Genomic DNA, 23,817 nt, shown 5'->3' on the forward strand with positions numbered 1-23,817 from the left:
ATGTCTTGAGGTTCATGCAGTACACAATTACTTTTTAGCTAAGGTGAATGTAAGAATGTTAAGGAAGTTGGGAAGGTAAGACGTTCCCCTTCTCACTTTTCTCCTTCTGTTTCCAACTGAGAGAAAAACTGCAGTGACGGCTTGTCGCCCTGGTAACCCTACATGGTCTCCAGAGCAACATCTACCCTCCTTCTCTCTCCTGTCATTGGTCCCTCCTCCCACCAAACACAACCCTACCCGTCTTGACAGCTGAACAGCATGAGCTGAATTGTCTGCTCTCTCTCTGTGGACAAACGTAACAAATCTACATATGATGGGATTCCTCCAGTGGACAGCTGATGTTACTTTGCTGGGTTTACGTTACTAACAGTGTCTATCACACATGTGTCAATGGGCACTGGGGTGAATCCTACTTGATATCAAAATTTGCACGTAAGCAAAAAAACATGAAAAACAAAAAGAAATAAATAAACCTGAGGTTTGTGAGTAAGTAAATCACTGATATATTTGCATGGCTACTATGTCTTTGTGCTTTGTCCTCCTAGGCCACAAATTACAACTAATTTGAATGTCACTTTTGCAATTCAAAAGCAATCTTCCACATCCAAAAGAAAACCTAAAAGCATTAATGCCATGCCATAGCACTGGTGCATTTCATAACAAGGAGGTCTGCTCCATCGATTTGTTTGGTAGAAAATATTTATTATTTAATTATTGTTCATATTATTTATAAATTATTTAATTTATACTTACTTTTTTCAGAGATTGCAACAATACACTCACTATATTCCATATCTTCTTTGAGTTCAGTTTTTATATGCGCTTACATTAGAAGTTTTATCTTAAAGGGAATTTACTCTTCATCAAGTGTAAAAAATGCACTGATTTAAAAAAGAAAAATCAGTTCTGTTTGACTAAAATAAATATATTGCATCTGTCCATTTGGCTTTATTTTAAAAAAAACTAAATATATATATATATATATATATATATATATATATATATATATATATACACACAAATAAAATAATATTTAAAAATGGTACTGTTTCTCTAGTTCCACTGTAAATAGCTAAGTGTACATGTAGTTACATTACAGAATTACATTAGGATGTGTTCAAGGTCAATGCACATTAGTCAAAATTCTATTTTTTTCTGGAGTTTTTACTACTTCTAAGGCTCAACATTTGTAAGTATAATGCAGGACCTCTATGAATTTATTGCAGATATTTCTACAGTGGCCAGGCTTAGAGGCAATTAAAAAAAAACAAAAACAAAAAAAACACTCCCATTTAAATCCAGCCCTGAAAAATACTTAACAGTAAGACTTAGCCAGATATTTTTGAATATGCCTTACGTTTCATCTGTATATGCAATTCCAAAGTATTCCTTCTCTTTGAGGTTGAAATGGGAAGCCACAAGGTCCAGCAAGTCCTTTGCCATCAGTTTGGGCTGTAGAGAGAATAAAAAAAACAACACAATTTTGGGCTCAATTATGATTGCCTTTGTCAGTCATGGCTTACCATATATCTGTGAGTATTGTGATTTATCACTTAATAAATTAATTGAAATAAGTACATGGCTGAGCTTAATGTAGATGCCATTTCAGCTATTGATTTAGAGCAATGACTATGCATTTCAAAAAACACCAGGGGAAACAGTAAATGAGCTGGTGTGAGAACACAAGTAAAGGAGAGGGAGGGGAAAGCACAAAAAGATGGATGGAGTTTGTAGATGCTGCTGACAGTGCAGGTACCATGCCCTCCCCATCCCTCTCTCTACTTTTTTCTCTGACCCACACCTCCACTGCAGCGTCATACTTTAAAGCTGAATCACTGTGTTGCAATCATGGCTGCAGCTAGCACAATAGCTAATCCAGTGAAGCGATGCCGAGGCTATATGTGAGAAAAACATTTATTTGTCATCACACAAAAAAGGAGCGGGATGATCTTGGAGTGAAGCAGAGGAGTGGGACTAATGCCATGTGCTGACTGGTTTGTCACATCCTGAGTAACGGTACGCCCAACCCTGAGGTTAACCATGGGTGTGCCTCACTGATGAGTACATTCATACGCACAGCTCCATACACATACACACATCTAAACCCAAACACTCATCACTCTAAGCACAGAAGGAAAACATGTGTTACAATATTTGAGAAAAAAAACAAACATGATGGATATATCCTCTCTAAAAATAATGCATACAGATCGAAGAAATTCCATAGAAATTCCAAACCTCCTCCAATGGATTGGAGGAGGTTTCAATAACCTCCTCCAATCCATTCACTGCACCGCTAGGTTTAGTGTCAGAAGCTACTAAGAGCTATTCAAAGAGAAGGAGGTGATGTCACACACACACGAGCATGCACACACACACAGTTAAACATCTGCATTGACCTAGATCCAATAAAGGAATGATGCCTACTGTTATTACTGTTAATCTTCTACACATAAAGGCTCTTGAGAGATAAGAATTAAAGAAGAGAGGTTAAGATGAAGATAACATACACATTCATTGTGCCTTATACATGCAATTATAAGAATAAAGTTGAACATAATGTAACACAACGATGGAAGATGATTACTGTATATTCGGTAACTATTATAAGACTTTCAATAAGATGTAACCTAAAAGGTAAAAACCTGAAATTTTGCCTTTTCCAATTAGATTGCATAATGATATATTAAAATGCAATTTAAGGTACATTTAACTTTGTTTTGTTGGAAGCCAAGAAGATATTCAGCATGATGAATGTAGTCTCATAAGGAATAGATGCTCATACCTGACAGATTACAATGACAAAGAAACTATTGTTATAGACTGCTGAAGGCACACAGGAAAACGAGGAAAGGTGAAAATTTTGAAATCGCAACCAATATAATTATTACAATTTACCTATAGTACTAGCATTGCATTGCATGATTTTCTGATATTGTGCAGCTAAAGTGGGCAGTTCCTCTGACACTGCGTATCTGAGTGAAACTAGAACTGCAAAAACACACAACAGCACCCTCTGTCAAAACAAGTTCTACAATTTGTTCAATGTAACCACACGCTAACAAGACCACACACAACGTCTTCCGTCCAACATGTGAGTATTTATTACACAAAGATGAAGAAAAACCTCAAATCCTCAGATATTGACAAAATATGTCAAATCCATCATGTTCATGGGAGGCATGCTTTCTTCTAACGACGACTCTACACACTGCATTTGAGATGTAGCCTGAAAAACGCTTTACTTAAGTTCAAGGAACTTGATTCACAATGTTTGCCCTTCGTCTCTGGGTCCCAGGATCATAGCAAGTGCAGAGAATGACACTTAAATACAAAGGTCCCAAAAATATCTTAAATAATAGCATTCAATTAAACTAAACTGAATATGGGAAATTTTCTATGGTGGAAATTTGGTGCTAGATGAACTTTGATATGAGAAGCAGTTTCCTTAATTTTCAAGAGAATTTTAGCATGATTCTCTGACACCACCTGATTGTCTACTGGAAGATAATTCATACTTGGAAGTACTTCACATACTCCACTTCTTAAAAGTAAGGTTATGAAGCAATGCTTTTATTTTTCGTTTTTCTTTTTCTAAGCAAAGAGGAAATTGAACAGCTATTTATTCTGAGCACTGACTGTGGGGTTTACGTTTGGTATGTGAGACTCAACATAAATTGGTACTTCCCTCCACATCTTGATTGGCACTATTATTTCTCCAAATAGCAGATCAACAGAATACTCTTTGAGAGGCTCAACACATTTCAAATGTTTATGGTTTGGAAGGAGGGTATCTTTACAGTATTAGCAGTAATACATGTTTTGGTTCAGTCTGAGAGACAATGAGGTGGTCTCTCATTACCGCACAACAGTAGACTGCCTTGGCAACAGCACCATTTAAACAACCCCAACCCTATGGTAGCCACCAGCAAGTAGGGAGGCAAAGCCACATTAGTAAACACACGAGTACACAGTTGGAAAAATGAAACAGAGAAGAAGAAAAACCCCCACTATTCTGTTAAACATGAAGAATAAATAAGTAATGATGAAAAGAAGCACCAACAGCGTTGCTGAGAGTTTTGTGGTGCTTTGTGTCTCCATATTGATACAAATACCAAGCACACTGTGGATTCCCATCCAAAGCACATGACAGCTAAATTGAGTTTGGGTTCCTCGCAAGGTGACGATATCAATCTTTTTCCACAAGCATGCTCTGAATTTGATTTGTGGCCCTGAACGTATCAGATGTTTAATGTAATGGTGAGAGATACCAACAGTGATATGGACAGTGAATGACAGGCAACACACACACAAACACAGAAGCCTTTTATCAGATGGAACATCTCTTTGCTAGCTTAGACAGCATTACCTCTAATAGACATTCAGCCTGTGCCTTCTCAGCATCACGGGTAATTAACAGTGTGAGAATTACAGGGCTCTGAGTGTGAGGAGGAGACACACTCAAGACTACCAATAGACAACTTATAAACACACAAATGTAGTTTAGTTGCCTTGTTGGCAGCAAGTTGCTGCTCTGTCTGAGCAAACAGCCTCTTTCCCACTTGGTACCTTCAGAGCTGCTCCAATTTATGATTCAGTAACAGAAATTACTTATCAGTGGCATCCCTGGAGTCATAAGCTGTATGCAGGAGTATTCATACCACCTTGAAATTCTCCAAATATTGTTAAGTTGCATCTATTAACTTTAGTTGTTATGTTGAGATAATTTTCCAATTTTTACATTCAAAATATCTAAATGTTGTGATATGTGTTGCTATTAATCCCCTTTTGCTCTGATCCCTCTAAATAAACATCTATAGCAACCCACTTCCTTCACAAGTAGCCTAGCTGTTAAAAATAGTCAACCTGTGTGTATGAATACATCGGTTCTGTGAAGGGAACATTTCTGAACAAATAACAGCAACCATTTGGAAGAGGGTGCTCTGGTTAGAGTAGACAAACATTAAACCTTTTTGTCTTACATGCAAAACGATGTAGCACAAAACTAACACTTTACATACAGGTGAGCACATAATCTCCACCATAACAGATAGCAAGAGCAGCTATATACTTTAGGGATTATTTTCTTTAGCTGAAGTGAAATAAATGGTCAGAGCTGATGGAAAGATGGATCTAAGGAGGGAGTAAAAGACTTGATACTGTGGTGGAGGTTCACATTCTTGCAGGGCAACTACAGTAAAGAGTGAACAACAGCGACAATGTAAGGGTTTAAATCAAAGCATATTCATGCATCGGGATGGTCCAGGTAAAATCCAGACTTAAAAAATGATGTACACAGATACTACACACCTTGATAGAGCTTTAGCAATTTTGCATAGAAGAATGAGTGACCTGTTAAAAACCAGCTACTTGTTCTGTGCTACCGAGAAATGATTGCTTGATTGAGGTGACTGTTGGAAGTTTTAAACAAGTAAATTTGATTTTACCCAATCGCGAACATTTGGCTGTGATGCATGCAAAGCACCAGATCAGCCGTGAAGGAAGCCACACTACAAAGCTTCCCGAAAATATTTGGAAGCCTGGCCAACGTGGACTGGATGGGTTTGTTCACTTCCTCCAGTGCTATTGCCAAACTGCAACCATCGCAGACTACGGTTCAAAACAGCACAGAAAATCATCATCATAATTCACACATAATTCCCTGGTCAGTCCACTGAGAAACTGAGCTCAATTGAAGAAATTCCAGACAGAGCATTGTAGGGAAATAAAAATGAGTTGCATGAAAAGGCAATGACTAGATGATAGAATGGGCAAACAATCCAGTTTTTAGTGCAATGAGTGACAAAACATAACATTTGAGGGAGCAGGACATTTGGCGAAGTTGATGACACTTCGTTCATAGGAGAAACAAACTGCAGCTCTGAAGTAGTCAGTGAGGTTCTTGGTTACATAAATTGTCAACTGCTTTTAATGCTTCTAATGTAAAGTAAGAACATCGTTTCTAACTCAAGTTTTCTTAGTTCATTAAAAAGCTATGAGAAGAAAATGGTCCAACTAACAGCGCGCCAAACTACAAAACATTCACCCAACAAAGAGATACAAAAGGAATAGAAAAAGGGAGAACTGTTTGTTTTTTAATCAATATTTCAGTCCTTTGTCTCATTCCTTCTTAATGCTAATTGTAGTTCGACGCTATGTTATATACCCTGAAGGCAAACAAGACATTTTAATCCTTTAGATATCTGTAATAGGGCCTGCTTACATGCTACTTAAAAATTATGTTTGTAAGAAAGTGATAACTTCTAATCGTAAAGAGAATAAGAAGAGTACAGTATGAAAGATAAGTGGTATTTTCAGTGAGAGACTATAGAGAAAATCAGATGAGAATGACAAACTGCGGTAGTGGTATGGGATGGAGAGTGATGAGAGGTTAAGTCAGGAATACAGAGCGACAGTAAGAGGCAGAGCAGCAGAACAAACTACCAATTTAAAAGAGCGGATCAGTTCTGGCAGAGTAATCAAATCAGAAAGTCAGCAGACCTATCCTCAGCCCTGCCTTTCATTTTCTCCACTCTATTTCCATCCCTTAGTGTCATCTCCTTTCTCTCCATTCCTTAGCATTCATCTTGCATTTGTTTTTTCAGAGAAATTCTTTGATTTTTTTTTAAGTTTTCCCACAGAAACCAGGTAACAGCCAGACGACAGCGAGCCAAGTAACAGAATATTCTTTAGTCTTTTCAGCCAGCAAGTAAGAAGAGAAAATGGAAGTGATTAGCAATCAACAAAAGACATAAATGTAACCTCAGGGAAGGGAAGAAATGCAAAAACAGGATGGATGAGAGCTGAAGAATAACTCTCAAAGGATAGAATCTGTGTTGCAGTGTTCATCTTCTGCCAAGAACAGAGAGATCAGATGAGCAGGAGGAAAGTGCAGTGTCACCTACTGCTCACCAAATTTCCCTTAGTCAGCAATAGTCAAATCCCTTAAGACATCGAGAACTGCATCTCTATTGTGTTGAAATAAATGAGCATCTGTAAAACAGTAAAAAAGAAGAGGAACTCACCTGTACAAGGAGCTCCAGTTTCCTGTCGTCCAGTAGATGGACCTGACACCGCCTTCCCTCTGTCATCTGGGAAAGATAAAAAACAAAACGCAAGTTTGCTTTTGCGGCTTAATAATAAATTATTTACTCATTTCAAAATTATATACTTTGAGACATTTAAGCAGTCCAGACATTCAAGCACAAAATGCTGATATCCTAAGTTGGCTCAGAAAATAACAGTGTGATAATTGGGATACTTTCCTTTTCTGGAGTCATCAGATTTGAGGGCATCAGTTTACAGAATAAGTCTGTATTTAGTGTGTGTTTGGTGTAGAAACTAAAGTCATAATGTGTCGTATAAAATATGAAAGAATTTTGAATAATTTATTCAAAATTATGATCTATATCTTTTAGATAAATTAATAATTCAAATGAGCAAATCAGGCTTTCTAAACTTAATGTCTGATTTTCATTGAGGTCTAATCTTCCGAGTCTAATTTCGACTGATAACTTTATTTCTAGAAACTAAATGAAATCAGTGAGAAAAATGTGCTGTATGGTACTTTATGGAGTAAAGAGATTTCCATATCAAGGCATATGTCCCACAACCTATCTGACTCTTATAACAGTCACAAAAGTGCATCCAAGTAAGTACTGTGGACTGATGAAATTACATGCATTACATCGTACGATTAAATTGTGATTCCAGCAAATCACTGGAATTAAAATGTGTAACTTGACAAAAGAGATTTCATCAACCAATCGCTGAATTAAAAGTGCATTTTAGATCTACTTGTCCACATACTTCAGTGTATTAAACATCAACAGTCTCAACACCAAGCAGAACAACATGTTGCAACCTGGGGCACAAACTGAAAACTTTGTGTCTGTGCGGTATCTCAGTGAAGTTTTAACAAGGTTATCTGAACTACACACAATGAGCTACCAGAGACAGTATCCTACTCTCTGTCCTTCTCGCACATTTTTAACATTCCTCCGCGAGCAGGAAATCCATTACCCATCAGTACACTAGCAACCACAGTTAAAAAACTGTAGAGTTAAAGTATGTGATGCTGACAAAGCTCACAGGAGTGTTTGTCTGTGTTGCTGACATCAGGTTTGCTGAACTGCAGAGACAAAGATATATCTACTGTATATCTCTGTGTGCCAAGTTCAAATGTAAACAGTGACACAGGTGCAAAGAAGACACCACCGATTGTGGTAAACAACAATTTGCTCCAAATATCTTCTGTAGATAAAGCCAACTGCACAAACCTGCTAGAAAGGTTTGCATTGTACACTGAAAGCCAAACAAACCAAAGACTAAAACAAAAACAAAAGATCTGAGCAGAATTTAAAATCAGCAACCACAGTTCAAATGAACCAACTCTCAAAGAAGTGTGAAGTGCATGCTTCTGCCTATGCGTATCTGTATCCTGCTGCTTCCAGCACATGTGGAGTTTCTCCACGATTTAACAGGAAGCGGGCACCCCAAGGACCACAAACAGCGTCCAGTTACTCCCACATTTCCTTCACATCTGGAAGATGGGGATGCAGTGGGGTGGAGGACAGTGCATGAGGAAAAAGGAAAAACAACAATAGCTCAAGTAATTGATGAGAAGACCTTTCAAAACACAGATCAACACGACAAAAACACAAGTGCAACTGGTTTGTAACTCCTCCCCAGGAGGGCACCTGGGGCATATGCAATTTAGTAAGGGTGTGTCAAAAACACCACTACTATAAGAGTTGAACCAAACCACATTTCTACTTTCTCACAGTTCATCTCTGCTTGCGCAATAGTGTCAGGCTTGGGAGTGAGATTTAGCAAAGAGACGACGGGAAAAAAGAAGGGAGAGAACTGCCATTTAGATGTCTTATTTCTCAGCCCAGTGTGAGCTGTCCTGAATGTGCTGAGCAAATGTCCACTGGGTCTACCTCCCCCTCACACACACACACACACTGCTCCCATGTGGTTTGATGGCTTAGATTGGGTGCACCTGTGCACACAGTCAGTGACATGTACACCACTTTTGTTTTTACATTTTTAAACAAAAATGTAATCTACCTGCAATGAAGGGCAATTCTGTTGGCGAAGCAGAAGTCATAATCAAATTAAAGAAGCATACAAAATCAGACTGAATAGTTACTTGAAAAACGACTGAAAAGTGTAGTGTGTAAACTGCAATGCAGACACACACACACTCACTGGCAATCAGCTCCAAGGACCTGGGAAAAGTGCAAACCTTAATGTCAAGGTAACAAATCTCTGCCCTGAGGCTTAAATTAGGGGGTCCAATCTACCAGAAACAGCCCCCCTACTGGTTTTACTTTAATAAAATGTCTTGTGGTATTGGACACATGGTCCTAATTTACTATCCACCACCAAACCAAATGCAATGAAGTCTTTATTAATACCTGCTGCTACTAAACTACAATATTAGGTATATTTCTAATTATTGATGCCACAAAGCTATAAAAGATTACATTACTAGATGGACTTTTTTTAATTTTAGATTAACTGAACACTAATTATAGCATCTTAACTTTACTCACATCAAAATGTGCTGTGAATCCTGGTCGAAAATTACATTGCGATGTCACTGTTGGGATAGTGACAAGCATGTAGAAGCTACATCACCTCATCCTGGTTCGTCTTACATTTCCATTACTTGACAGAAATTAGTAAACACTCACCCTCAAATGCAACATTTGACAACAAGAGCGTAGACATGAAATGTCGTTTAACGTACACATGTTCGAAGTGTTTCGTAATTTCCCTGAAGCTGACACCAAAATAGCAGCTACAGACAGTAAACTGGGGATGCTGCTTAGAGACTATCTGCGACAGAAAGGAACGTTATTACCACATTACCTTGCTAACAAAAGCTTCCTGCGAGGTTCCAACAGAAACACTTGTACCAAAAGAGACAGGGAAAAACCTGGAGTATTAATCCCAGAAAGAGACGAGTCGAGTTCCAGCCACAAAATCATCGAAAAACATCCGTTTTCCTGGCCGGCCTAGAGGAGGAGACACATCAGCATCCATGTTTGAGCCCATTAGTTAACGTTAGTTACAAGCTGGCTGTGTCCTATAGCAGTGCTGCCTCATGTATTCTTCCCCATTCCAACTTAAAAATATTTTAACTAGGCGCTAATTAAGCGCGGCAGAGGAGGCTGGCTTCTCTCTCATCCCTCCTTCGGAAAACAGAGCCTCACGCTGCTAGTTCCCTCCACCTCCACCTCCTCCGGTCAGGCAGCCCCCGCTATACCGGCGGCGGCACCGCGCACCGGAGAACCGGGAGACCGTACCAACGGTCAAAGAGCTGCAGGGGCGCAGGGAAGGGGGAGCGTGGCTAGGGGGAAAAAAAAATGCGAGCGGTTGTCAGCGATGCTTCTCGTTGTCACCGGAGGTTGCTCCAAAAACACGGGAATAATGGAGGCAAGATGTGGGGGCGGGGAGAGGAGGAGATGAGGGGGAATTTTCTGCAGCGGCTCTCAGCCATGAGAAACTGCAGACCTTTCTGTGCAGTGTGTGTGTGCGCGTGTGTGTGTGTGTAGAGGTGTGTGCTCACACACCCAGACATCTGAGTCTGCATAGGACCAAGTCTGTCTTTTACATGACTAAAATAACAACGGGCTTTAATTACAATATACATAGTTTGTAGTATTGGGGGGAAAAAAGAAGGAAAAAAAGTAGCCTCCTAAACTACACTGAATATCATTTGTATTTTTGAAAGATACGGATTAAAAAGGACATCGGTAGTTGGCCGCAGTGAAGTTAGTTTCAAAACTAACTTCACTGCGGTTGTAGTTGCTGGATTAATGTCTCCGTTTAGGTGAGGCTTAGCTTGGCTATTGCCTTCCTGCGCTGTGCCGCTCTAAGTCTTTTGGCGGTCGTGTGGATCCCTCCTGTACAATTTGTACCGGGCCAATCAGCGAAGAGGACGAAGTTGCGAAAGATGACGTCGATTTTCTGCGCAGTCTGCCTGAAGTCAGCAATGGCAGTGGAAAAAGTGAACGGAGGCATGTAGTACATCCGTTCCACGCGTTCAAATTTTGAATCAACATTAACAGCCATCTTGTTCAGATTGGCATTTCTCTCTTGGCAGGAGTTGAGAATGGTTGTCAACAACGCAGGCAATTTCCGGTAAGCTACATAGAGTCCAACTGGCGCTTTACATACCTCACAGACAAACATTAGCGATTGGGTAAAATTTAAAACAGAGTCCATGCCTCCAGGAACTTTTAAGAAGCAATCGTTTCTCCATAGCTGGGAGTCTAGACCAGTGGTCCCCAAACTTTTTCCTGTGAGGGCCACATAACTTTTCCCTTCTCTGGTGGGGGGCCGGGGTGAGTTTGTAACAGAAAAAGTGTTACACGTTTATCACCTGTGCTGCCAGAAATTGTTGACGGTGGGGGGAGAGGGGTGCGCGCGCGCGTTTCTCGATTGATTTTTACCCAGAAAGCACATGGGCAAAAACCGTTAGTAAAACGGTCACTGGGACTGACTAGTATAGCTTTAAAATGAATTCCTCATATGTTAACACAAAGGCTCATTTTGAAGTATAAGCTGCTACTTACAGCCATTGCTTCGAAGAATTCGACCTGGAATGCGGCGTTCATAGCAAACACGTGTGTTCATCTGCTCTACCCTAGCAAACAACCGATTAAATAACATAAAAGTCAACCAGTTCCCTAAAAGTCCAACAGATGGCAGCAATGCACCACGCAAAGCAAAACACCTAAAGAGCCCCCTGGTGGTTGAAGAAAAAGCCGCATATGGTTTATATGTGGAAAATACAATATATGAAAAAAAATCTGAATGCTCTCTGGTATTGTTCACGGGGCCGGACCAAATGTGGAGGCGGGCCGGATCCGGCCCGCGGGCCGTAGTTTGGGGACCACTGGTCTATTCCCTCTGTATGAAGCAAAGTTTAGTAAAGGGGAATGAGTTAGGGTACATACTCACATTGCTAATTGCATATAATTAATTGAAAATAATATTTTAAACATTTTTCTTAATCCCAATAGAAAATTCAAAATGGGCTAAAATCCCTATGGATTATATAAGGTACTAGATCAAATTCAGTCCTGACACTCCCCTGTATCTCCTTGGAAAAAAAAATGTAAAAAAAAAACAACTGAAAAATAAAAGAAAAGAAACACACCTCAGACACCAACAGCAATATCATGTACAACTAGGTTCACCAAGGCTAGGTGGTGAACCTAGCCTTGCATCTGACAGCTAACTTATTAGCACTTGTGCCATTCTCAGTAAAACGTTGTCCTTTCTCAGTAAAACCTTTTGTGTCCCATTTCAAAAACAGCCTCTGGATCAGAGTTGTTTATGATGCACACAGTCTGCATCTTCACTGGCTGAGAATTCAACCTCATTTTGTCCTGTCTACACCAAAACACAGATCCTGCTCTCAGGTTAGAGCTAAATACTGGCCTTCATCCCACTGCAGCCGTTAGTCTGAGATTTTTTTTTTCTTTTTTTCTGTAGCCTAAATTGGGCACTTGTTTTCCCCTTACACAGCTGTGCAGGAGCCGTTGAAACCACAAGATGGTAAAATGCCAAAATACAACCAGTTTTATGGTATGACAAATAAATAGAAATGTGTAGGATAGAAGCACGTTTGAGCCTGTAAGACTACACAAGCTTGTCTGAATAACTCGAGAAGTCTTTTTCATATATGAAAATGACGTTGTCTTAGGAAAACAGTGGAAGGCCATATGTAAAGCATGCAGCATCAGAGACCAGTTTATTTGTTTGCCTTCTCAGACTCATTCGTTTCAGCCAAATAAAGTTGCAACATGTCTGAAATTTGGACTTAATCTTCACCAGAAATATTTCCTTCTCTGACGTTAAGCAATAAGACAGTTAAATTTAATGTTCTTGGCATGCTGTCGCTGCCATAGAGCGTTCTGCAATCCCAAATTTCAGCTTAGTTAGCTAAATGTAACAGGTCACATGAGAAATGAGGAGGAGTATTCTTCCCCCACCCCTTGATGGATTTTTCTGTTTCTGGATATTTTTGGCCTGCTCCAGACACCGGAAACTGGCCTGTCCAAGTTAAACATCTCCAGATGACTCTTTCTTTGGCTTTAATATAAACACTGGCTTCTCTTTTTCATTCACCAACTAAATACATATCTCCACTTTTATTGGTAGCTTCCTCGGTTTTATTTGACAAGGACCCAGTTGTTAAATGGAGAAAGATGGGGGGGAAATGAGGGAAAAGTTCTCTGTGGGGAAATGGGACAAGGCTTGTGAGGACAGGGGGAAAAGCCAAAGTGAGCTGATGGATTGTAGTTCCTGTTTGAAATGGATAAGAGTTGGAGTCTGAGTGAGAGGAGGCAAATTCAGCAACTACAACAAGGAGGAAAGAAAGGCAGGAAGCACGGGTGGAAGCAACTGTAAAAAATGCTTCTGATTTTGAGAATCCAATCTTTTCAGTATTTAACCCTCTATCCAAATTATTCCATGCTTCCCTTTTCCATGACCTGCAGGCAGTATTAGGGTGAATGACTAACAGTTGTGACTGACTTTTGTTATGGAGCCAGTGGACTTCTATTTTTGGCTAGACTGCGGTTGTAATGAGGTGCTGATCTGGTGTATTTCAACAGAAGATTGTGTCCAGAGTGGAAAGATCTGAATGGTGGGTTGGTATTAACAATGTGAGCACACAACAGTCGTGGTGGGTCAATACGGCTCGTGATCTTTCCTCGAAAAGTTAACTTCTAACGGTGAAGCATAATATAAACACAACAGAACGGTTAATTGAGGCAGTATGAGGAATCCCTTGAACCCTGTCTGTGGGACGCTGCGGTAGGCAGCTGAGACTGACACACTTGTTTGCTCTCCGAGTTGCTCTGCCTTCAATTGTCTGCTTTCCCTCCATATTTATGGAGGCCAAATAAACAATTTCGAGCTCCTCACACTCCAAGCGAGCACAGAGTGTGATACACACAGTCTCATGATGTAATTTATGACAACGAGATTTCCAGAGTTGAAGAGGCTTGTCAGTGCTATTAATGGTACAGCTCCCACAACCAGTGTGCTGCAGGTGAGATTAAAATAGAAGGCACATAAAAGCACAAGACAATTCAATGGGATCTAATAATACTAATAATACTAATAAAAAGAAAGAGGAGCTTGAAACCCTTGCCTTCTCTACGTTGCATTTCGGGTGGTGGCATAGTGCAAAGGAGCAGGGAGGGTCATGGAAAGGCAGCCAGGAATGTCTGGAGAAACGACTGACCGGGATAGATCTGTTTTGTTTGTTCAAGTGTGCACATTCATGCATGTGTATGTGTCTCTGCACTCCACCCTTCCTTACCCACGAGTGTCCTTTGGACAGAAATATGGTTCCAGTTAGGCCCCTTTTGAAAATCAGAAACATACTGGCTCTTCAAACAAACTGGAGATATTTCTGTATTCAGCTCTGCTTTGTTCTCATTTTACAACAAACCTCCATTCCCAGAGTTCGACCACAACCCCCCACAACAGCTTTTACATAGAATCACAACACTGAGTGAAACTGACAGATGGAGATGATTATCCCTTTTAAAATACTACCCAGACACTTTCACTGAGGATACTGCTGTAAAATGTTGAAGTCTCCAGCATGGTATATGAAGTCACCTTGTACGGTGGATTTTGTTTGATCCGTATTTTTAAGCCATTTGAAACCAGAAGACCCCAAATTACCAACCTATTAGATGCAATGTTTCCTGATCTTCAATTTTTTGGGAAGTTTTGACCTGCTGATATGAAATATTAGCTAATTATAATTTTTGATTAAAAACCATCACTTAGCGGCGTTCATGTTCTTCTCTGGCCACACTGCTGTGAATTGAGATCTTTATGATTTTATGAACTTTTAATAGCAGTTTCCATATAAATTACCTGCAAAATGCACTCCTCCATGTAGAAATTTTTATGAAGTTGGCAACTTTTCCTAATCCATCTTCTCCTTTGATTGACAGAGGTTGAAAACCCATTTTACTGCCCCAAAGCATAAAGTCTATGCATTGGTGGGATACAGCTAAGTCATAAGGTTTATTCAGGCCATTTAATTAAGCTCTTAAATAACGGCTCCTAATTAAGTGCTCATTGAATTGTGGTGTTTTTAGATTCTAGTTTGCAATAACTATGTTGTCTGCGTAAAACATGCCAAGACTTTTTTTTAGAACATCCTACTGCAATGACAATGCTATACCACATCCAAAAAAAAGTCTGTCAAAGTACCATGAGTGTTTTCATGTCTACACGTGCTCTATTTTATTCTTTATCTGTTCCATAATCTTGTTTTGACTATGGTTTCTGTTGCTTTCACTAATGTAAGACAAATACTGGGTCACATAGATGTGCACAAACACTCATGCAGCGCCTGGATTTATTTTTAAAATAGAGAAGAAAAAAAGTTCAAACAAGTCCACAGCATACGTCTCCTGAGATGATATCCAAGCCCAAAAAAGCCTTTCATGAGCACAGCGTTATGACACAGCGCCACAGTGCGTCCATCTAAGTGAAAATCACCACTTTGGTGCACACACAGGCTCTGCAGCTTGTTGTAATTTCAAGGATCTGCGCTTGAGCACCACCCATCTCTCCTTCAATTTAATTATATTTTCATGAGAACACGTCGTGTTATGATGTTACTTTGTCTCTCCTGATCTTGTATCTTCTCTTACACATTCTTTAAATGCCTATGTAGGGCATTCCTATCATAATATATTCCCTATCCTCTGTGTTTTTTTGATTAAATGGATCTCAGCAGACCTGGGAACCCGAGAGAGGGTACTGAAGTGATGCTGAGGTAGCAGGGGTGAACACACTCCAGACAGACTAATGAGGTGAGCACAGTGTTTTGTGACGAGCATGTACCAGTGATGTCATGTACTCTGGACTTTTATCTAAATGAAACACAGTCTTCAGTGATTATTGGGGCTGATCTGCAAGGATGTAGACGGGCTGTTTGAGCCGTTCACAGGGGAAGGATCTCTTACCCCTACACCTCCTCTCTTCATCTATAATTCATAGAGGGAGAAATCACTGTAGACCCCAGTGACACTGATACCACCGGCAATGCATGCACAGAGACACGGTGATGTAGACTATCTTTGATTGTCACACATAAATCAGTAAAATGTGTACGCTTTTCTCTTAGGATAAACAAAAACCTGAAGTTTAGGACAATCTTCCTTCTTGACCTCTGCTTCACTGTAATGTTTTCTGTATTAGCTTGTTTTCATATATCAACATAGACCTACTCCCACACTTGCACCCTCAAAGTTGGACACAAAGCCTGTGGCACAAACTCAAGGGCACTGACTGAAGTCGAGCAGACAAGCTGTGACAGCCTCTGTTTGAAACCCTTTGACTGGATAGAATACCAAACACTTTACTCATTTATCTTGTTGAATAATAAATAAAACTGTCTGCATACTCCTATCTAAATTGTCTGTCACAGTTTTAATGCATTCCACTACCCAATTAAACATGTACCCTGGGGTCTAAATAGCAGAAAAGCACAGGCGAAAAAAATCCTGGCACGCTTTGTTCTTGGCTGATTTTGTCATCATGTGTGATTAAATGTATGTATGCATGTACGTGGGTGGCAATAATCAGATATTCACAGAGGAATATGCTAGTGCTCCGGAACTGACCCGATTTGATTGAACCTTACCGGTGACAGGCAAGAAACCCCTCAAACATCTCACAGCTAAAAGTGAGGACTGTGTCAAGCTTTCTTTAGACTGATGTTAGTGACTGCTAGATGGTGAAAAATCATTGTAGACACTATTTAAATTGTCTGTCACAGTTTTAATGCATTCCACTACTTAATTGAAATAACAAGGAAGTTATTTCATCCAAAGGAGGTAATGTTGGCCTTTAAGGTGTAGGATGTGCTAAGTTCTTCATAGAAGAAATATATAGGTTCATTTTTGTTGTTCCATGGACATTACATAATTTTTGTTGCCAAAAATAAAACATAGAAGACACGAGTATGTGAACAATTTTCCATAAAACAAAAATATTGAATATGGTATCTTAACTTACACTTATGACTAGAGTAATTAAAAGCCAAAACTGCTCAATGCACTGACTTTGTACAGCATTTTCAAACCTTAACTCTTCTAACATTTTTATGCTTTCAGATAGCCTTACTTTCGCTGGGTCACATAGAAATCACTGAATTTACAAACAACAGTACCTATCAGTCCATTCACACTGGGATGTTCAAATATGTACCGAGTGCCAGCCTCTCCCCCGAAGGCAAACAAAAGTTGTCATGACAATGTTTCAGAAGGCCCAGCCAACTCTGCATGCACACTGTGCCAGAAATGTAGGACGCTTGCAGGAGGAGGCACTGTAACACAAAAAGTAGAAGTACCCAGAAAAGTATTCCCTCACAATATAATACAAAGAAGCTCATGACAGTATCACAATCCCAGGATAGCAAAGAGAATCTTGGTCTAGAATGTCGATAGACACTTGAAATTACATTTAAAAAAATAAATAATAAACCCCCTTCTGCTCATTCCACCTACTCCACACAAATGCATGTTTCAGCAATAAAACAAAGAGGGAAGAAATTCACAGGGGGAGCGTCTGAGGAGGGTAAAAGAGAACAAAAGAGAAAAAAAACAAAGATAAAGTAGGCAGACATATAGAGGGAGCATAATAAATAATAGTAATATTAAAAAGCAGCTGGTGATGAGAGATCTGATGTGACAAAGTGAGCAGAGTGCAGACTGAGACTTTCCTTCTTCTTCCTCCAGCATCTATTTTGAAGTATTGACTAACAGTGGAGCCAAAAGGAACTGTTATCCCCTCCACAGTGCTCTGCAGTCAAGATTTATCAATCCATAGTGTTGGCTTGTTGTAGCCGAGCTCCATTTCTGCACGCCTGATTCCTCTGAGGTGGGGCAATGAAAAATGACCCGGCTCATCTACAGGGAGAGCCCTTTGGCAGCTGTGTGTGTTCTCTGTGTGAGTGTGGGCACAATTTCTCTAGTCTAAGGGGAATCCCGTCACCAGTAAGGGTATTAAATATCTTCCATTTGGCCATTTGGCCTTGAGGAGAACCAGAGTCTGAAGGTATAGGTAGAAAGTGTCAGCTCAGTAAATAAAAACACACAATCCATCAATCACAGTCACAGATGTGAAGGGGGTTGACTTTTTTCTATTCTCTTGCAAGTAGTGGCATTTCAGATTGTCATCTTTCAAACTGTTTATTTAAAGCTTAAAATTATGAATAAATGTTTAACTTACATAGGTTTTGACAAGCGTGCACATGTACATATTTTGTTCTTTTGACCTATAGATGTAGATACCAAAATTTGCTGCCCAGTCTTTTAAAGCTGACCAAACTTCTACTTGGCAAACACGCATAGACCCAACATTGGAGGACATGATATCAATGGAAATAAAGGATGTGGGAGTCCCTCAAAGGGATTTCCTCAGATATTTACCAGATTCCCATGGTAATCCTCTGGGATTACCATTCTACACAGAGTCCCTAACCTCTGAACTTAAAACATTGTAAGCTCTTATAGCGTCACAAATAATGCCATAGTTAAATCTATCAGATCATTCAACAGGAGATGACCACCCTCAAGAAACCTCATATAATATTCACTTTGGCTAAGATTGAGACACGCTTAGATGTAAACGGGTGCCTGCCAGATGTACCATCTAGGCTGCTCAATGTTAACCTGGTTTATAGTGAATCAAATAAATCATGTTAAAATGTGACCAGAATCAAACACGGTTTCTGGCTGCAGTCTGCAAGAGCTTCAGTGCTCATTGCACAAATTTGACACCAGTCATTGGTCATCCCTATTTAAACAGCAGATACAAACCAAATACGGCACACAAAAAGTCTGATTCACTAATAACTGAGCAAGGTTATACATGTTTATTTTAGTGGTTGAAAGTACGGGACTAGTTCAAGTCAAGCAGAGACAAATGCGGAAATTTGGATGCTCCGTAAAGTCTGGTTGTATGCCACTCCAGAAAAAGCACATTGCAGTCTGTGTAGACTGCACTCACTGTGTAAATGTAATTTCTTGGTTTTCTACTTTTAATAAATTTGCATGATACTCAAAAACGTCTTACACATAGTCATAATAGGGCATTCTTATGTAAAAAATGTTGAAGAAATTTGTAGAGAGAAAGTAAACTTGGAGAATGAGAAGTCTGATTCTGGCTGCACAACATGGATTTAAGTGCACGAGTATGCAATTAATCAAACGAGTTGCCATCTCATGAAGCAATCTGACAAACTGTCACGTCGCCAGAGAAATTAAGAGTCTGGGATGACTAAGACGCTTACAGTACGAAGCCACTATGTTGACTCAGTGAGCTATTTCTACTGAAGGGCTGCTGCTGCTGCTTTTATATTTAAAATGCTGAGATGCTGTAAATCGGCAGGCTATTCATAAAACAAGTTCATATCAACAAAATATGAAAGATTAATGTTTGATCACAATTTATGATTTATTGAGTGGCCTGCAAAAAGTAAAGTGCACAATTTAGCTTTTGAGGAATCTCCACAGGAGACATTTTCTTTACCCTGTTTTCAGATGCCAGTAAACCTTGGCTTCAATTTCACACACGATCTCTCACAATTACATTCACACACTAAACATGTGATAAATCTGGGAATGGACCAGTGGAAATATTTTCCAGACAAACTATGCAAATAGAGTTGTATCCCCAGGGGGACACTGTAAATGGCTCTAGCCATCAGCTGGGCTTCAGGCATGTATGTGTGTCTGTGTGTGCAAGGATATCAAACACAAACATGCCTCAAGGTAGTTGCCAACAAATTAGAAAATTGCAGATAAAATAAACAAAGCAGAGGGAAAATTTGGGGGGAAATGGCCTCTCTTTTGAAAAGTTCCCACTGCTGGTTCTGGGAAAAGAATTTCCCACATTCAGATCATGACTCTGGCAGAGTGAGTAAAGACTGCTGGGAGACGGCAGTAACGATCAAAATGCCTCAGTAGGAAGTCACAAGTTCAATGTCATTCTTCGTCCAACAGTTACTTGGATGGGAAGCATGGAAAAAAAAAACAGAGGAAAGCTGGGAATTAACACAGATTCCCCCATTCTGGGTATTTACTTACTTCTCACTGGGGCATTTGTTGGCCGTTGCTTCAGTGGAATATGAGAACAAAGGAATGATAAAGTGAACATGAGAGGCAGATGGACTACATAAAAGTAACCGAGTAAAGGTTGCTGACAACCACCCAACATTAAAGAAATCCACTTGCTTAGAGAAAAACCCACCGTGGTTTGACTGAGAGCCCAGAGCTCACCAGACCACAAAACAAAGGACTTAATTGAACAGCTACAAGTGAGCTGAGACCATGACAGAAGAAAAATTGAGCAACTCAGATGCTTAGTGTCTGTTTGTCTCTGGTTTGTATCGTAGTGGCGCACATCAATGGGATAAGGAATATGATTTATGACAGAGCTGTTCTCACAGGAAACCAGACCAGATGAGTTCAGTGGGAGTTAACTGGCCTGCTTTTCAATGTGCACGTCATGCAGGCCAGCCTACAAGCAAGCGGCAGGGAATAATGAATATGCATGATCAGTGGGACATGATTTGAGACTTTAAATATGTATAAAACTTTTCACTGGGGTACCGTTGCTAGGTAACAGATAGGCTCAAAGTTTGTTGTTTGGCCTCTAGGAGAACAAGCTTCCTGCCAGCTCTTCTTATTAGTAATTGTTGTGACAGGAAATAAATGAGTGTAAGTAGGATGTTTACCTTGTTGAGTTTAAAAAAAAAAAGGGATGATGAACCCTCTAGAGCTTGTTCACGTCACTTCAATTTATTAAGAACAAAATAATGCAGATGTTGGTTATGTAAGCTAGAAGATACGACACCTTACGAAGGTATTCACACTTTTTCATCTATGTACATTCACAAACTTCATGTTTTATATTTTAGACCAACACAAAGTAGTATATAACTGTAAAATGGAAGAAAAATCCCACATGTTTTTTCACGTTTTGCTTAGAATCAGTTGCAGCTGCAAGTCTTTCACTAATTTTAATTTATTTGAAAATCTTCTTTGCAAAATAGCTCAAGCTCTGTCAGACTGGAGGAGCATTTGTTACCATTAATTGTCTAGTTTTAGCACAAGTTATGTTTAGGTCTGACTTTTGATTGGACCAGTCCACTGATCTAAACCAGCTGTCTGCATGTTGCTAAAAAATGCAGCTTGTACAAGGTCTTCCTGAAAGATTGCTCATTATTTATCTCCATTTATCTTCATAGCACCTTGTTCAACTTCTTTGTCTGTGTATCAGCATAAAAGGTCCAAAATGTTTAACCATAAAAAAATAAAGCTTTGTATCCTTCTTCTTCCATTTTAAAATTATGCCCTACGTTGTGTTGCTTTGTCTCAAAAGTTGAATAGAGGTTTGCTCATGCAACCTGACAAAAATGTATTAACGGATATGAATACTTTTGCCAGACACTGTAATTATGATCCTTGCAAGTCAAAGGAAGCCCAACCACCTGTGTTTGTTATAGTTCTTGCACTTGCTGCTTGCAGGATATCCTTCCTTTGGGACTGTGGGTGGTGGGGGGGTGCGTTGCAAGGAGAAGGGGAGGGAGCGAGACAAAGGACAGATACAATGCACACAGCTGAGATCAGTGTGAGTCCAAACAACACGAGAAATGACAAATAAGTACCTAGAGACATTGTCTAGCACAGCACAGCAGAGCATCAACCTGGCACGCCTGCTGGTTCTAACCCTCTTTACAGGGTCACAACACAAGAGGAAAATGTGTGACTGGAGGCTATTGAGTCAATATTACTCAGCCTGATGTATGAAAGTGTAAACACACGGCTGAGCTCTCAAAAGGGAAATAAGTGCATGTCTGTGCAAACAAATAACATTTTACAAATGGTTCAAATCTGCTGGTTGGTGTAGCACTGCAGCTTCATCACACGGGATGCTGCTTCACACAAAGATGCAAAGCACTGCAGGTGTAATGCACACCCTTAGGTGTTGTAAAATATCTTGACCAGGGACACGGACTGGGCTACTTGGATACCGGAGATGGATTTATCTGGCAGTCTGGACTAAAAAAGTGAAAGAATTTAGGAAGGAAAAACAGAAAGTTTGTTGTTGGGAGGAATTACGACAAATATGGAAAGACTTTGATCACTTCAAAGGAGCAAGAGAAGAAGACAGAGAGTGAAAATTGACAAAATATGTTGACAAAGTTAAACTCCTCTCAGTTTATGTCGGTCTGTCTCCCCTGTGTGTCTTGATTTTGTAAGGCTGCGTTTCTCATTAACTGTTATATAGAAGGCAGGAGGATCTCCATCCTGTTTCCTGACGCATTGACCCCCTCCCTCTCCACCTATGCAACTCTCTTCACTATTAATCGCTCCACCTTGGAATATATCTCTCTGTATTAAAGGCGGGTAACTTGTCAAAACGCTTCAGTGGAATTACTCCAAGAAGAGCAGCTGGAAGCTGATTTACTGATTGGCCGTGTCTCTAAAGTAGGAGGGGGTGTTAACTAAGGATGATGTTTAAAATAATTGCAGCTTCCTCTGATTGTGTTCTCCCCCCTTAGGATGCTTAGTCTAAGGAGCTACATCGGACCACATTTAAACGCAAAAGTCAAAACAACAACTCAGCTACTCCTCTCTCGAGAGCAAAGAAGAATGCATAGGAAAAAAGCAGGAAAGCCCACACGGCGGGGGTGCGTGTGTGAGTGTGTTTATCTTAGAGTGCATGTACAGTTGAAACCAGATATGTAAGAAACGCTGTGCACAGAATATTTTTTTTTCCCTCACTGTTTGACATTAAATTAGGTTCAACTTCAGTTTTTTTGTTAGCATGTCCTGTAAGGTAACTCAGCAAGGAAGACAAAGACCTTCAAAGACATGTCCAGTGGTCTGATGGAACTAAAAATTAAAATATTTGGATGAAATGACAATTGGAAGATTTGGAAGTGTAAGGGATAAGCTCCCGAGCCTGAGCATGTTAAACCAACTGTGAAGTATAGGGGTGACAGAATCTTGTTGTGTAGATGTTTTGCTACAGGAGGGACTGGCACAATTAACAAAGTAGATGGTATCATGTGAAATAGACAATATTTGTAAATGTCCAAGCATCAGATTTTAGTTGTAAGCCTGAAGGTTAAGATTTTGGCACCAATGGGTCTTTGATGACCAAAAGAATCTTGTCAGAAAGTGACTGAAGGACAATGAAGTCAGTGTTTTTTGAGTGACCATGACCAAGCCCTGATCCCAGTTCCAAAGAAAACTTGTAATGAAATGTAGGCCTGCATACCTGAGCTGATGTTCAAAATGTTTGACCCAAATCATACAAGAGATTCCTTCAAATACCAAGCAAATGAATTGACAAAGAGAAAAATATTCTATTATTCTTGCATTTACTGAAAAGAAATAATTTAAGTAATTCTAACTGACCAAACTTGTTATACAAGTTTGATATCAGGCAGTGGGAAAAAAATATGTATTTTTATACATGATGTATTGAGATGTCTGGTTAAACTTTATGTTCTAATGACCAGACTGACCAAAGCAGTGCAACTTTGTCCTCACACAGCCCCAGAGAGAGCCTCTCTCTCAGACTGCTGGGATTGTTCTACTGGTGCCATCTGCATAGAGGGCAGCTGGGATGCCCAGGGAATACTAATTGCTCCATGAAAGCAGCAAGTACCGATTTGAACATGCTGAAGTGAATGCTGATCAACCATTTTGCTGAATCATAGCTTGAAAAAACTAAAAAATA

The 23,817-nt window shown here is 39.8% G+C and overlaps 1 protein-coding gene and 1 long non-coding RNA gene across 12 annotated transcripts in view; one reads left to right on the top strand and one right to left on the bottom strand.

The window, feature by feature from the left end:
* The window catches only part of frmd4a (FERM domain containing 4A), a 112,878-nt gene that overhangs the window by 35,678 nt on the left and 53,383 nt on the right, over positions 1-23,817 (bottom strand). For 9 of the 10 annotated variants that reach the window (XM_017305248.2, XM_017305249.2, XM_017305247.2 and 6 more), the window contains exons 2-3: positions 7,026-7,091; positions 1,358-1,452 (exon numbers count right to left, since the gene is read on the bottom strand). In XM_017305248.2, coding sequence (XP_017160737.2) covers positions 1,358-1,452; positions 7,026-7,091 — 161 coding nt within the window. Of the gene's footprint in view, positions 1-1,357; positions 1,453-7,025; positions 7,092-9,879; positions 10,382-23,817 lie in introns of those variants that run through there. The other variant, XM_017305250.2, reaches the window with a different exon arrangement.
* Positions 10,409-23,817, top strand: part of LOC103466015 (uncharacterized) — a 30,414-nt gene continuing 17,005 nt past the window's right edge. The window contains exons 1-2 of one of the 2 annotated variants that reach the window (XR_533906.3): positions 10,409-11,154; positions 15,791-15,869. This is a non-coding gene — a long non-coding RNA (uncharacterized LOC103466015). The remainder of the gene's footprint in view (positions 11,155-15,790; positions 15,870-23,817) is intronic. The other variant, XR_014087900.1, reaches the window with a different exon arrangement.

Source organism: Poecilia reticulata, chromosome 6, assembly GCF_904066995.2.
Source record: "Poecilia reticulata chromosome 6, P_reticulata-male-v2, whole genome shotgun sequence".
In the NCBI taxonomy this organism is placed as follows: Eukaryota; Metazoa; Chordata; class Actinopteri; order Cyprinodontiformes; family Poeciliidae; genus Poecilia; species Poecilia reticulata.